Source organism: Halichoeres trimaculatus, unplaced genomic scaffold (genome assembly GCF_033239565.1).
Source record: "Halichoeres trimaculatus isolate MK-OKI-2021-1 unplaced genomic scaffold, fHalTri1.1 fHalTri1_scaffold_6, whole genome shotgun sequence".
NCBI lineage: Eukaryota > Metazoa > Chordata > Actinopteri > Labriformes > Labridae > Halichoeres > Halichoeres trimaculatus.
The window spans coordinates 13,475,433-13,491,485 of record NW_027437184.1 but is presented as its reverse complement, the minus strand read 5'-3'; the positions used below and the strand labels follow the sequence as shown (position 1 = coordinate 13,491,485).

The 16,053-nt window shown below is 40.6% G+C and overlaps 1 protein-coding gene across 2 annotated transcripts; it reads right to left on the bottom strand.

Moving 5' to 3' along the window:
- Positions 1-183: 183 nt before the first annotated feature.
- On the bottom strand, positions 184-15,824 carry rbm27 (RNA binding motif protein 27). 2 transcript variants are annotated; one of them, XM_074671420.1, is made up of 21 exons: positions 15,421-15,824; positions 14,030-14,148; positions 13,158-13,285; positions 12,903-12,982; positions 12,180-12,382; positions 11,463-11,762; positions 10,762-10,992; positions 9,059-9,244; positions 8,152-8,298; positions 7,877-8,030; positions 7,578-7,731; positions 6,857-7,090; positions 6,632-6,763; positions 6,186-6,311; positions 5,910-5,984; positions 5,295-5,471; positions 5,051-5,155; positions 2,840-3,067; positions 2,661-2,744; positions 2,378-2,497; positions 184-633 (listed from the first exon to the last, which is right to left on the bottom strand). In XM_074671420.1, exons 1-21 carry the CDS (start codon positions 15,477-15,479, stop codon positions 532-534), a joined length of 3,144 nt encoding a protein of 1,047 aa, XP_074527521.1. In that variant the 5' UTR covers positions 15,480-15,824; the 3' UTR covers positions 184-531. The 2 variants fall into 2 exon arrangements, with proteins under 2 accessions (XP_074527521.1, XP_074527522.1); XM_074671421.1 differs by lacking the exon at positions 9,059-9,244.
- Positions 15,825-16,053: the final 229 nt, after the last annotated feature.

Genomic DNA, 16,053 nt, shown 5'->3' with positions numbered 1-16,053 from the left:
GAAATGAAAAACACACCAGACAGTAAAGGTTCTGTACGGTGCGTTTATGCAGTGGAAAAATAAATAAGTATCTCTGGTCGCAACAGAGAACGTTCTTTAGGTGAAGGAATGGCTGTCCCTGAACTGAGGACAAGATTTTTCAAAAACTGGTGAGAAAAGAGCTTAAATACAGTATGTATAAAAATACCTATTCACAGTAGACACAAATGTTGTGCATTACTGATATTTATCATCTGGTAAGCACACTGAAACTTACATAGGATTATCTATCTATAAGAACAACTTAATGTTTATCTTTCTCAGCAAAAGTGAGACATTTTAAATAAGTGTTTAGTCAAGGGATACAAAAACTGTTGTCCCTCAAAAGTTCTTCTCATGTACAGGAAAGAAAGGAGACTGACTTTGATTAGTCTAAAATTACTTTGTCTGAAAATACTGGAAAGGAAAAAGAAAAGTGAGTTCTGTTGTACTGATTATTTCTGCATGTGGGGAAGATAAGGACTGATTCTCCTTGAGAGCAGCACAATGCCTTCATCGTCTCCAGGATCGACTCTCGCACTCATCATCTTCATCGTCATCTTCCTCCTCTTCTTCTTCTTCCTCCTCACCGGGCAAGTAAGAGCTAGATTCCTTCTGTTTCAAAGACAAAAAGGAAACTTGTAAATTTACAGTTTGGTGTCAGTTCAACAGAGTTAAGTACACTGAGCTCTTGTTTGAAAGTTGATGTCTACAGCTTACAGCTTATTACATGTAAAACCCGGTTTTCACATTATCAGACTTGTTCCTAAGTTTGATAAAAATATTCTAAATATTAAAGTGTCAAACTTCTGAAAAGTGTGTTCATCCTCACACTTAATGCCCTACTTGATTGGGACTCCTTCAGACAAAGTACTGCATCAATGTGGCATGGCATAGGGGCAGACAGCCTGTTGCTCCTCTGGGTGTTTAAAGCCCAGGCTGCTTTGATAGCAGTTATAGGGGTCAGCTAACCATTTGGTAGGAATTTTGGCATTGTTGGCAGGTGCTTAGTCACAGACTTCATCACAGTATTAGACTATTTTCTTAGTTCAATAAAAAATGATTTTAAATTATGGAAATGTCTGTCTTCTGAGGCTCTGTTTGCTTAAATAGCATCTGTCAGCTTGTCTACATTGTCTAAACTGAAGACTCATCTGTTCAGGGAACACTTAAGCTGACCCTTCTCCTCTTTGTCCTCAAAGGTAGAATAAGTCAGATGGTCTAAGACTCAACTCTTATTGATTTTTCAGCACTAATACTGAATGTTGTTGAAGGTTGAAGTATATTGTTGCAGCAGTTATTTGTGATTTGTTTGCTAGATTATTCTACATTATTAAAACAAAATAAAAAAATATCCTGCACTGAATAGCAGCACCTGCAGCCGAATAACTTAGAGCACTTTTCTTACACTAACTAGTTTTTTTTTTCCATCTGTCTAAATTCTTGTTTTTGTTGTACGTTGCTTTGAACAAAAGCGTCTGCTGAATGAACATGTAGAACTGTAGAAAAGTATTGCATCATTACATTCTCTGTGTGTCGAGATGTTGTCCGTGCGTTGTTGATTTGATCAAGATACCATGTCAAAAGAAATAACCTTGTTTGCTCATGCATGTAAACACATTATTCTGAATGTTTCAGAAACTGACCTTAACCCGAACATTAACTGCAAGTAAACAAAGCAAATCTCTCTCTGTGGCTAACTCTCCTCATGGCAAGTGGTGGATATTTAATATAACTTTCCTGCCAACAAAGGCAGACGACACTCTTTAAAAAAGAAAGAGGATGTAGAAGTTCTGTGCTAAGTTGTATTTGGGTTGTACATGTGTTTCTTTTTTTGTGTGTGAGAATCTTTATGTCTGTATTTTCCAGCACAGAATGTTGTCATGGGCAGGCGTAGATAAATACAGGATGGGATTTTTTTGCGGTGTAAGTGGATCACCTTTAAAGAGACTGAACATTTCTTTCAAGGTCTTAAGACATTTAACTGAAGGACTGGGTCATAAAGCTCTGAGCTGCATTTCTCCGGCTTTCACAGAAACCACAAAAACTCGTTTTGCACATGAAATTACAGTATGAGGATTTCACCTGACAGTAATGCAGTTTTACTCAAAGGGCTGAGATGCTCTTAGTTCTGAGAGCCTTGCCCTGATTTTCCATGGGGAGATGTGGTGAAAAATTTAGAGGCACCAGAAAGAAATGTAAAAGTAAAATCTGTGAATAAAACTTGGAAAAAGTTTCCACACATAGAGACAACTCTAAACCTGGAAAAAAAGTCAACGCTGAGTGCAGAGCTTGTGTATCATTTTTCATAATAAAACCTGACGCTGTGTTCTGCATACTTTGTGTTTATGTTTCATACCGTATTGTCCTCATCTTTAGCCTCCTCTTCCTCAGGCTCTGTTGTAACAGAGGGTGTCTTCGGCTTGTACCAGGAAATCTGCAGAACCCGACCTTTAAACTTGGCTCCCTGGTTAGCTGCCTGAAAACATAAAAAGGAAGAAAACGTTTTGTTTTGGTGATGAAATGACAACTTTCACTGATATTTTACAACAAAACCACTTTTTTTTACTTTTAAATTTTAGGTATATTAGACAAACTGAAAAGGAAGAGAGATTTGTGTGATTTAATGTCTTGTGACTTACATTCTCTGCTTCACTTCTCGTCTTAAAGGTCATAACGACGGTGTTAGCGTCTTGTTCGCGGACCTCCTCAATCTCACCAAATTTCTGAGGACACAAAATCAAAACAAAGGCGGTTATTGATGTAACACCTAAAGCTCTAGTTAAACAAAATAACACAGAGGAAGGAACATGGTTCTCACCACAAAGTGCGGCATCAGTTCCTCCTTCTCCTCCTGACTGACACCCAAAATAGCCAGAGCTCTGGGTCTATGGTCGACCACCATGCGGTTTACAGAACCACCTCGACCTGCCATGTCCCGGCTGCGGCCCCTTCCGCGGCCTGCGTGCATCGAACCAGGCTCCAGAGCCATCTTCCCTCGGCCACGACCCCGACCACCTGGAGGCCGGATCAGTCCCAACCGGGTGGCCTGAAGGAGGACAGATAGGGAGGTTTGGTTTTATAAATAGACAACACGCTGCTACTTTTTCAAGTCACACAGAGATGGATGCCACCTGGCTGTGTTAAAAAACCATTAGGAGCAGATGCGGAAAACAGATTGTGAGCCTTGATGTCTCCCTGTTATGCTTTCTGACAGGAAAACAAACATGCCAGAAACAAGTGTGTTTATTTATCAGGCGTCTACGGGAACAGAAAAATAAATTTTGCATAGCAGTGAAAGAATTCTCTTTCATTCAGCTACAAGTCCACACAAAAATCACAGGATGCAGAGAAGAGACAGAATAAAGTACATCCTCACCTTCATTCCTTACTCAGTCACTCTCTGCCTCTCACAATTAGTTGTCACTCCTCTATTTTTAAAGTGACATCTCCTTGCTTTCCAACCACTCCACCACCTTACGACCACTTTTTTTCCCACTTGTCCCTCCCCCTTTCGCCCTGTAATTGTCATCCCGCAATTTTCGTACAAGGACTGGAGACTCAAACTTTAATGAGGCGGGGCTCCATCAGTGTACGACCAGTGTCTGATTTGGCTTCGTTAGTGGTGATTCCTCTGGGCTTGCTTAAGTGGCTGCAGTGTAATGTGCAGAAGCAGGGCCTAGTTCGGGAGAGGGGGAATATGCATTTTTAATAACAGGATAATTTAGGACCCACAGGGGTAGATGAGGGGGGTGGGGAACATGCCAGGCAGGGTGTTGCTAACAAAAGTGATGTTCTTGTAAAGCTGATACAGGGACACAGCTGACCTTGTGTGTGTTTCCAGGTGCTGCTAACTTGAAGGAAGACATTAGAGGGGCCCACTTTGCAATATAATGGCCTCTGAAATACTCCAAATGTTGTTTCAGGTAAAACTATACAGTGATCTTTCATCAAACACTCTTAACTACTACAATGAATGTTGCAACACCCTGTGATTAAAAAGAGGCCAACACATAAGTGCACAAAACTGCAATTCCCAAAGTGTCCACTAGAGGCCGAATGCAACAATCAAACAAACATCTTCAAACCTTGAACCATATGTAACAAGTTCAAAGCCTGCTTCGAAAATGGTTTTGGCTCCATGTAGCTCATGCTTGTAAAGCCACACTGACTGTGAAAAGTAGCAATTTTTTCACAACATCAATAAAGATTGCGTGTTGGTGTTTTACATAAATTTCAGGAGGACGCTAATTACAGCTTGCCTTAGCTCCACATTTCTGAGTTATCTTGGGGTTTTAAAACCTCTCTGTATCACATGCCTATGTCTAATATACACAATACACATTTTCTCAAAGTAAGGCGTTTCATTTATTCACCTAGATGTTTTCTCTGTGTGAGAGACTCTTTTCAAACACTTGCTCTAAACACATTTCCCTTAGTGTGACTGATTCCGACACTTGGCCTTGAAACAAAAGAAGAAAAAAAGTGGAACCGAAGAATCTGTTGGAACATGCTTGATTTTCTTTTTCCCTCAGAAGCCATCTACTCCGTGCAGAATATGGTTGATCCATCTTGACTCAGTAAAGAATGATTTGCAAATGCATATATTTTTTTCTCTTCTCTCTATAGACAATGACAACGTTCACTATCTTTTCTGCTGACTTCCTCTGAAGAACTTCCTGTAGCACATCTTCATGTATTGACCTTGTTTCCTGGTTGTTAAATTTTGGACAATGTAACAGTGAGGAACTTTCATTTTGCAGTAACTTCACAGTCCTTTGTAGTTCCTTTTTAAAGAAAACCATATTCATACTTCTTTTTAGCAGGTTATTTGCTACTTGATAAGGAACTATGCAACAGAAAAATTTTGTCAATTTCATGCCGAATAATTCTTGAGATTTTGAGAAGGATTGTCAAATAACTATGATGAAGTCATTCTACATCGTCACACACTGTTACTTTCAGTTTGTTACAGAGCTAGTTACAAACTGTATGTTCACGTATTTTGTCTCTGTGTGTAAGCATATATTACCTCCACCTGTAGCTGTCCCAGTTTTCTCTTGAGGTCTGTTGTATCTTCTCCAGAGCTCATCTTCTTGTGAAAGTCCAACTCAGCATCCAGCAACTCCTTTTGGGCCTGATTCAAATTATATAAAATGCTTACTTACAACACAGCAGAAATGCAACAGTAACACATCTGACCTACAGGGGCGGAGCAGTCAATCCATGAAATGAGTGATCCAAAACTGTGTGAGCCAAAAGAGGTCCAAACTTACATCGACCTTGGTCTTGGGCTGGTTGTGGTTGGATTTGCCTCCGGGGGCCTGGGAGGCTGGGTTCATTTCATTCTGAAGCTGTGCAATCTTCTCTGTCAGCTCCTTCAGGGTCTTCATGATGTTGGCTCTCTCTTCAGGTTTCATCCCTCTGTTCTTCTCGAGGCGGTTTATCAAGGCCTGGAAGAAGATAAACAAGCATCTATAGAAGCGTGTTTTGAGAGGGGATTTAAAAATTGAGGTTTTCATCTGGAGTGGTCCTTATGAGGCGCTAACTTATGCAGAAGTGAAATGAAAATACACAAATATTTAAGTAAATACATGTAATGTACCTTTTTAACCCTTTTAATCCTAAAAGAAAACAATGTTTCAAACAGTTGTAATGTTCCTGTATTCATGTGCTATTTTAAAGCACAGCCTCCTGAGACACACTCCAAACACTTAATTTTTAACATAAGCCTCTGAAAAGGCAAATAATCAGTTTTAGGAGGGACTGGCAATAGAGACTTTAGGGAGAGATGTGTATAGAGAGATGAAACAGTCTTGACCCTCTGATCTTAATGTGTAATTATAGGAACAAATAGATGTAATGGGATAAGAGGATCAGGCTAGTCTTACCTTCTGACACTCAATTTGTGTCTTCAACATCTCTTGCTTCTTCTTTCTCATGTCCTGCTGGAGTTTTAAAGCCTCCTAAGTGAACAAAAGCAACGAATAAAACACAAACAGACTAAAAAGCATACTATTTGCTGCCACTGGTCATTTTTCAAAGGTAACTCTACCGTTTTTGTTACCCCCCCACCCCCCCCACCCTCTGGTAAAAACAAGTGGCTAATCTTGTCTTTGCTCTGCTGGTAGCAGTCAAAACAAGTGTTAAAAATTTAAGCAACATGCCTGTTTCTTCTTGAGGACTTCTTGTGCTTCAAGTGCTTTTCCCGTTTTCCCAAGGCTCTTCGATGATGACTTCAGTGCTGGGGAGGAGTAGGGGCCCTTCTGGGTGTTTGTCAGCGCAGGTGCCACCTAAGTGCAAAAGACAGAGAGAATGAGGCATTTAGGTGATGATAAAGAGCTTGTAGACAGCTGCAATGGACACAAGCAATAACAGCGAGACTACAGCAGTTCACGCTGTCTCATCTCAGGACACAAGGATGCAATAAATTAGCAACTCTCTTTCTGTTAGCTCTCCATTTTTTCTTGCTTTGTATACACTTAAGCTTTGTAAAACCAGCAATCACACAGAAATGTAGTCTGCATCTCTCTGATCCTTCCTCCTACATTTTTGAACTTGACAAAAACAGCGGCACCCGTGTTTAAAGGGCCTTGTACAAACAGACACTTACATTGACAGTGTCTGGATTTGGGTTCAGACCGTCTGGCTTAGCTGTAACTGTCGTCCCTGCTGCCACTGACAAGCGATGTTTGGGTAGAGTCTTGTTCAACACATAGGCTGCAGGATTGTGCTGCTTGATCCCCTGCAGATAGCAGTCAAAGAGGGAAAAGATCAATCGAACACACCATGACATGAAAAGGGACAAGATTTAAAGAGGTTAGATCTTCATACAGACCTTGTGCACATTGCTGTGCTGCGATGCCTGGTTAGGTGCGGATCCAGCGGCCTGACTTCCTGAGCTCTGCTCCTGCTGCTGAGGTGCTGTGGCATTGGTGCCAGGCTCGCGGTGCCAATGCACACGAATAAAGCGGTTGTTTAGGACAGCTTCAGTGCTAGATATAGCCCGTCTTGCCTCTTCATTCTTTGTGTACTGAATCAATGCTGCCTCGGGGTCCCCACCAAACACCACCTGAATGAAACAGCGTAGCGGTTAGGTTTGTGCACAGCTTTGTGTTTATTTTAAACTTCCTGATCTTCACAAATTCTGTCTCTGTTGATTTAGACACAAAAATTAACAGCTCTGTATTCACTAAAATCCATTCAGGGAGTCATAATTTAAGTTGATATTATACATGTGACTATATCCATACACAGAACTGATTTAGTAAATGTAACATCCCTTTAAATCCCCCCTGAAAATGGAAAAAACCCTGCACAGTGTGTATCTACCATCTCAAGTTAAGGCATTTTGTTTACGCACCAAGATGTTTTCTGTGTGTGTGAGACTCTTTTGAATACTTGCTCTAAACACATTTACCTTAGTGTGACTGTTCCCGACAGCCATACAGTGTGTATCTGCATCATTGCAACAACTTGTGCTAACTTTTTTGGCTTATCAAACTTCTCTGTGCCCACATGGCCTGATTAATCTTAGCCGACACAAATGTCTGACACACCTGTATATTGACGATGGTTCCAAACTTGCTGAAGTGCTCATTCAGCTTGGTGATGTTGTTTAGTTCACGAGGGATCCTGCGCACTTCCAACTTGGTGTTCACATAGTGATACCTCTTCGGGAAACTGCTCTTGTGTTGGTTGTTAAAACCTGGTCTGGAATAGAAAGAGGATTGTGATGTTGTGACAAACGGTACCATTAATGAACAAGGTATCTAAAAAGTCACTCTCCCTTTCAAACTGGAACATCTTAGGATCATTATTATTATTGGAGCTAAACTTTTCAAGTGTGTGTCCTTACTTCTCCATCCAGGGCTTTTTAGCTGCAGGTCCCTCAGCTGTGCTAGGTCCAATGGTTCTCTTCCTGTTGTCCAGCTCTGTGTTGAAGCGGGGCACGTTACTTCCAGGAGTGCTTGCTATAGCAGCAGGCTCTGTTTGGATCACTATGTTGGCAGCTTGGAGACCCAAAGACAAAAACATAAAAAAATGAAGCCACAAGAGTTTGCTGAAGCTTATGATTGTAAAAGCACCCACATTTTGAAGTTAGTGACATGGTTAGCTGACAGGAGAGTCTACCTCTGGAGCCTTGTCCTTCGTTGGATGTGAGGCCGATGAGGTTGGGACGCTGAGTCTGCACCCGGGGGATGAATTGGCGATACGCGTTCCGACCAGCTGCAGTCAGGCCTGGAGATTCTGGGTTGTATCCCTCTGGATCATAGTTATCTATTTTAAAAACAAAATACATAAATGCACATGAAGTACTCACAGGATCAGAGGGAATACCAAGAATAACTCACAAAAATATTGTTCAGAGTGCGATTAAGTTAAATAAAATAAATTTCAGCAACCTATGATTTTTTTTTACAGCTTTATGTGGTTCTGAAATGTATATTTACATTTACAAAAACACAACAACAGTAAACTGGTTCTTAACCTAAGACAGTAAAACATTAAATTAAGGCATGATGAAACCGGTCAGGGCAGTTGTACTCCTTTTAAAAACTGGGTTGAGTTAAGGACAAAGTCCTGAGTTTGTAATTAACTAAAAACAGAACCACTCTATCTGAAACAAACTTAGCTTTTACTGTAGAAATGTATAATTATTCATGCCCTGAATTCAGAAAAAAAAGCACTCAGCACAATGGCACTGAGCAGGGTTCATGTTAACTGTTCTTAGCTACGCTGCCTCCTCTCAGGTTAATGAACAGTGCTTCCCTCTGGCCAACAACTGTTACTGCAGTCCCAAGAAATAAATCATGCACTTCAACATCACGCATGAACAAAGCTATGATAAATGATACACAGGGGACTTAAAGGTGTGGAAAAATCTCATCATTCAGGCATTCTCTTGAAATATTTACTGAGAGAAGTTCAATAAAGAGGAAATAAAGAAGAAGAAAAAAGAACATCAGATAAGGAGCCACAGCAATATCCCCTTGAAATATGCAGCCCCATTGTGAACCGGAAAAGCATCACTGCTTACATTCAGACTGCACATATTGGGGACGGAGAGACACAGATGAAGACGAGGAGGGAGGAGGAGGAGGTGGAGGAGGAGGAGGAAGAGTAGGCGGCAGCCCCACCCCAGGTGGTCCGATAGGAGGAGAGGAAGTGATGGCCGATTGGTGGTTGGGGGTGTCAATCCCACTGGTAGCTATCAGTGGGGGTCCTAAGGGAGACACAAGCCCAAGCTGATGTCTCAGGTTTAACAGCAGTGACAGACAGTCTGAGGCTGAAAGTGCAGAGCTCAAGCTTTTATCATTCCAGACAAAGAGGGTTAGCATGACACACTGAAGCTGGCAGGAAGTGAGTAAATGACATTCTTTTCCCTTTGAACTAATTTTTTTTTAAATCTGATTAAATTCACAGCAAGCGCAGTTTTCTAATCCCAAAACCAACACTTGAGTCAGCTGCTGCACAGTTTAAACCACCATGTTCCAAAAAGGATGCTTGGGTGAAATGTTAGTTGGCTCATCAGAAGCTTTTATGTCAGGAGTAAATAAAGACATTAGCAGGGTGGAGTAAGTGGGAGAGTTAGTTTAACAGAGGATTCAGGGGTTTAACCCTTTGTGATAGAATGAAAACTTGTGCATCTTGAATCAGTCCACAATGCAAGATCAGACATGAATCAGCTGATACACAAAGACCTGTATATCCCAAGTTGAACTTAGATCATTCTTGGTCGAAAAAACACTTTAAAAATATCAAGTATTTGAGGGATTGACTGTCGTGTAGAAAGTGTTAATAAAACATGTTGTTTGTGCCACTGTTGTGTGTCTGTGTCTGTAACTTTGTGTTCATTTGCTGTAGGGGTGGGAGAAAAAACGCAAATCGGTATATCAGGATTTTTTGTTTGGCAATATCAAAATTGGGATTTTTTGGTCAAAAAAATAGGTTTTCTTTTCAAATTCAAATTCAAATTCTTTTTTTCAGTCTTTGTTTATAAACTGGATTGGAAAAGAGTTACTACTTTTCTCCAGCAGAGGGTGAAATGTTTCTCTCTGACTCGTGTGATGTGCATTTTATGAGAAAATATGGCTCCTGATTGGTCTGTAGATATCATCATTCAACTTTTTTTCATGGTCTGGTGTTAAAAAAAAGCAAACTAAAAATCTCAAAAATCTAATGAATCAAAGAATCGCAATTTAAATTGCACCCCAAAAATTGTAATAGAATCGAATTGTGAGAAAAGCATATTGTCACGGCCCTAATTTGCTGTTGATGGTCTTATTTTCAATTTCAATGGGAAAAGCCTGGGTACATAAAATAAACACAACTAGGTAATATCTAATTACACTATATAGAAAGAATAAACATTATCATCGAAAATGTGTGTGATAGTGAAAAGAATTTCTCAAAAACAAACTGAAATTAAAATTATACTCTTGTATCTCCAAATTGCAATGCCGGTTCGATCATGGTGCCACATAATCTGAAGAGTTAAATTTAAAAATATTTCTGATCCAAAAAATTTAATCCCACATCACAGAATTTTAAGAGGATACAAAACATTTTCAAAATTATCAGTGTGGTGACAGGAAAACATGTTTTGTGGTGCAAACAAGTTTTTTGGAGGAGAAAAAGTAGTGTATTTTTTTTATTACATGTATGAACATTGCTCCTTGAGCAAGGTGCTAATGGCACCAAAAGTATCTGCATACAAAGGAGTCTGGTGTTAGGACTTACCAGTCATAGGGAAGACGCCCGGTGGTGGTGGTTGACCATAAGGTGGCATAGAAGGCATCCTGAGGGGAGGGGGTGGTTCAGTGATTGGAGGCATCGGCAGACCAGTGGGGGGTGGCATAACCGGCTGGGGTGGGAATGGAATCATGTTGGGCAGGTTGACATCATCTACGATGAGAGGGTCATTGCCGTGGTCGAATGGACAAAGGTCACCACGGACACAGAATCCCTTTTCTGAGAAGGTAGGGAAATCAAGTTTAAAATCAGACTTTTTCAGACTGAAGTAAGTTTGAGAATGAATAAACAGATGATGACTTGGAAAAGTTTAAAGCAGCTAAGGACTACAGAGCAAACATTTACCCAACAGTCTCATTATAAAACAGCATCCCATGAGGCTGTTTTTGAACTCTGTGACAGAAAGCAGAGCACTTCAGGGACAGTGGGTAAGTTTAAACCCTGTCGTGCCTCTGGAGAAGAGACAGACTGCTTAACAGTGGTCATTAGTGATGAGACTAAACAAAGTAAATAATGACCCTCGTGGGAGGATGGTGGGGGATTTACCACAAAAGATAAAGCAAAATTCTCAACAAATACCACATCACAATATATGTAAAACAAAGACAAAATACAAGAGGAAAATCGTACAAACTGATGGAAAAGATGAGCAGAACATTATAGCAAAGGATGAGAGATTCAACTCCTACCATCATAATCCCTGCACCGCTGTTTGAGCGACGCGCCCTTGTTGATGAACGGCTTGCCGACACCATCTTGCCTCTGTGTGTTATAGTAGCTTGACCAGCTGTCTGTAGTGCTATCGGGGAGGTGAGCTGGTGTTGCCACTGGAACACCGGAAACTCCAGCTGATGAAGATGAAGAGAAAGGATGCAGAGGTGTGGGCAGCGGCAGGAGAGGTGACGAGTGCTGCTGCTGGGAGCTGGGTGTCGATGAAGAGTTGTAGCAGTCGGTGTCTTTCCGTTCCGACTCAAACTTTGACTTAAAGTCTGCAAAGAAATAAAAACAGAAGAATATTAATACAACAAAGGTATGCACAAATATAAATCCAGTACGCTTTGAAAGTGGTTTCACTAATCCTGTAAAGCAGAGATGTAAATCAACCTTGTGGGTAGTGCGGCCAGCTCCAGCCCCTGTTGTTAAATCCCCACTGGTAAGATTGCAAAGCAGTCCACATCTTCTTTCAGCCAATCATCCAATGAATTTTGACAGAAAAAGACTACATCCAAACTTCTTTGACAGTCTAAAGCACAGCCTGTCTCCTACAGTATCTCTGCATCACTAAAGCTCACTTCAGGAACTCTTACACTCTTGATGTCCCCAGTGCTGCTGTTGTTTATTGGTTGTGTGAAGCCAGGTAAGGTAAAAAAAAAGGGGGGGGGGTGGGGGTGGGGTGGATTTCTCACCTCTGCCTCTGTGCTCCCTGTCCCTGCTCTTTCCTCTACTGCCACTCCTGCTCCGGCTTCGGCTTCGGCTATAGCTCCTCCCGCGGGGGCTCCCCCTGCGGCGCTCATGACGCTCCCGCTCTCGGTGGGAGTCGCTGCCGCTTTTCCCGTGTCGATCGAAGTCTCTACGCTTGCGATCATCTCGCCTCCTGTCATCTCGGCTTCTGTTAGGTTGAGAGAGAAAAATACATGTCAAAAATCTGTATCTGTAAATCTGGATTAATTTTTCCTCTGTGCTGTTTTCTGATCCATTTAGCTAATCTTTGCTGTTTATAAGTACAATCAATGAAGATGCGCACAGTCAGTCAACTTTATGATCAAAAACTGTCCCCTGTAGCTGGCACCACAATAACATTGAGAAACAAATGCAATACTATTTCAATGATAGTATAACAGTCATCATATTGTGCAATTTGTTATCAATGAGGCGGATGAGATCTGCACTCCCAACATTTACTCACTGGCAGGACTCCTGAGATTTAAACTAATCATCCAAATATATCCAAATGTTAACATTTCTACACAACTTCACACATGGAAATGCTGACTTTTGTCAGTATTACAAGAGACCCTGAGCACAAGAAATTTCACAACACTTAGAGTTAAGCTCAGAATAACTTCTGTAGTCGCCTCAAACTTGATCAGGAAGCTGATGTGATCTGAATCCCTGAAACAAAGTCATACCTGGACTCGTTGAAGTCAGGGCGGCTTCTCAGGGGACTTCTCCTCCGCCTGTTTTCTCTCTCCTCATCTGGAATTTCAGCCTAGAAGTAAATAGGAAATACATGTAACATATGTAATTATATATTCATGATTTTTTTTTTACCTAAATCCCAATGAAGCGATAAAAGCTCCAGTGTTAGTGTAAAGTATTTCAATAGATGACAACAAATCAGAGTATGAAAAAAGTATATCAGACTTTTTCCCACAGTGTTTTACCTCCACAACTTCAGGTTTGACTGCAGGTGGTTTCACCTCCTCTTTAGGGACCTCCTTTGCAAGTGGATTGCCCAGGTAGTTCTTGGTTGTCAGACACTCAAAAAGTTTATCGACAAATCCTACTGTCTCTGTAAAGACATGAAAAAATATGTGACTCAATGCAACCACTCGGTTTTGTCAGTTTGCTATCAAACAGTAGATCATATCTCAGCCATAAAACCTTCAGACATTCTATTTTTAGTGATAGAGAAACTCTATCGCTGAGCTGGAACTCACAGCCAGAGAGTGCTGTGACTGATAGTCATGTGCTGGCTATCGTTTAATGTAGGTTCAAGTAATCTGTGTGTTACACTTGGAATTTAACCATAAGCAGTGTGGTATAAGACAGTCAACTTGGCTTTAATTCAAGCGATTAAAATCATGGCTGATATATTAAACTTCCAGTAGTAAAAGAAAGAAAAGGGTTTGTCAGAAGATGAAATGGTACAAACACTGAAAATACACTGACACAAAACTGAAAAAGGGACACTTTTTCAGAATTGTACCATGCCCTCTGGTGGTCATTTTGAGAAATCACAAGAGTCAGGTGATGATAACAACTACAGCAGGTGAATTTCACTGTCATGGTGATGCCAAATAGTACTCTTTGGCCAGAGTTGTCAGATGACTTAAAAAAGCTCGAAATGTCAAGGTGTAATCTATACACATGCATGTGAGTAAAAAACATCATTCCCTGACAGCTGAATAAAGGAAATCTTTGTGAAAGCAAAACCTTTAACCAACCTTTAGAAAATAAAGAATCTTGGTTATAACTGTTTACATGCATGATGCATTTACTAACACTAAAAGAGGAACTTGGGTGGAGTTTGTACCTTTTTGTAAGAAGACATCAAGCTGATCAGCACACAGAGCTTTCAGCTCTTTCTCTGGTTTGTCTTTCTTCACAAGAGCCACCACATAGTTTGCTAATGCAGACGGGTCAGCATCACATCTGCAGGTTAGAAGAAGCAAGTTAGAATTTCTGCAAGAGCAAGTTATTTTTGATAATGCTACTCATAAGAAAAAAGCAAAGAAAACAGGTTAAAAAAAGGGGTTTAGGGGACAGTTTGAACAATATCACACAGATTCCAATAAAATATCTATATTCAGAATGAGTAAATTAGGTTTTCTTTCCAGTTGTGCCCAGCTACCTGTGTGTGCAAAAATACCCTTAACACATCAAATTACCACACAACAGAAACAATAAATAAACTTCATTTGAAGCAAAATAAAAGAGAAGCAAGACATCAACAAACATATTCTAAAACTTTACACCACTTTAAACTAAAAGTGCTGTCCACCAGGCAGTGCTGCAGACAAAGTTACCACATCTCATAGCCAGGGGATGGCACTGCTAATGTACAACAAACACAAGTAAATGGCTGACATGGTGCACAAAACTATAACAACTCCAAACCAAGGCTGTATTGAACAGAGGTCAAAAACATTGACTGGGCAGACCTTTATCACCTAAACTTGAAACTAAATTGAACATGGATCAGAACAAGGCATTCATGTCCTGTAGACAATTTGAAAAGTGAAGTGCTGAACATCCTGGAGGATGGTTGTATGACAGAATGTGGCAGTATTACATCAACAGGACAATGGATGAGAGGCGAGCAACTCCAGCCATCCCTTCTCATCAACTTCACAACTTCAACTTCAACTCTTTCTTTAAAATAACGAATCCATAAAAAGGCCAACAGTAACTTTCCCAACTGCAGTTACAAATCAGTCAACTCGCTTTTATTTTTAGAGAAAGGAGAAGAGAGAAAGAGAAAGTTCATCAATGTAACTATAGTAACTTGGCGTGCATGCACGTATTGTAATGTAAAACGTGCATAAAAAATAGTAATGCTAGATACATTTCAGCAGGTTATGGCGGTACAAGTTGGCTATCTGTTGCAGGTAGATGCCATGTTCAAAGCTCTGAAAAAGTCACGTTATCGTCTCTCGAGGACCTATCAAACCACCAAAATGTAGCTCAGCAATAGACAAAATTTACAGTGAATATGGTTGATTTCTTAAGCATCAGCCAGCGAAGCCCCTGCCATCCCACTGTGATGAAAAGTCAGCTAGCGGCAGAGTGGTGAGCTAACTCGTGCAAGAATCTGCCACCAGATTCTAGCAAACCCCTCATTGATGCCAAGCTAAATACACTGGCTAGCAAGCTAACGTGGCTACATAGCATGCAGGCTAAATGTCATTTCAATTCAATACTTACATTGGCTCAAGGAGTTTAGCAAGCCACGTCTTCAAGGCTTCAACATTCTCTATGATCATCGTGAGAAAAACTTAAATGCTGTCTATAAGATGAAAGTGCGTTTTGATAACCCTGCTTTCATCGTCTATAAATTTAAAAGCTTTAAGGCCTTCTGTCTCTCTTCACTGGCAGCTCGGACAAAGTGTTTTACGGCATGGCAACACAAGTAGAGATGTCGTGAATCAGCTCAGAGGACGTACGTTAAAATCACTAAGTTCCAGGGCTAAATTGCGGGTTTTATTTTTATACGCGTAGTCTTATAGTTGTGTTTTAAAATGTGTAAATTGTACTGCATTACTAATGCTAGCGTAAATATCCCCCTTAACTATGGAAGGTTACGACCGGTTACGACGCATCAACAGTGAGTTGAACTTCATTTCCCAGAACGCCTTGCTGGTAGTTCAAGCTGTGTGTCATACAATGATGGGGATTCAGAGTATTCTAAACGAGTTGGTATTCTTGGCTCAGTTTCTATTGAAGAACCAACTCTTTCAGTTCAAAAGCGGCTCCTTGGATACTTTTGTTGGCAATAATTAATGCCAAAAACGAATGTAAATTAATGTTTACAACGAGTGAAAATATGGATGGAAAAAA

What these genes read in the sequence shown, in the direction of transcription:
- rbm27 (XM_074671420.1), bottom strand. Translation starts at nt 15,479, where the DNA reads ATGATCATAGAGAATGTTGAAGCCTTGAAGACGTGGCTTGCTAAACTC. An exon ending in CGAAGGACAAGGCTCCAGAG is followed by an intron (nt 8,031 to 8,151) that starts GTAGACTCTCCT and finishes TGGGTCTCCAAG; the next exon opens with CTGCCAACATAGTGATCCAA. An exon ending in AAAAAGCCCTGGATGGAGAA is followed by an intron (nt 7,732 to 7,876) that starts GTAAGGACACAC and finishes TTTCTATTCCAG; the next exon opens with ACCAGGTTTTAACAACCAAC.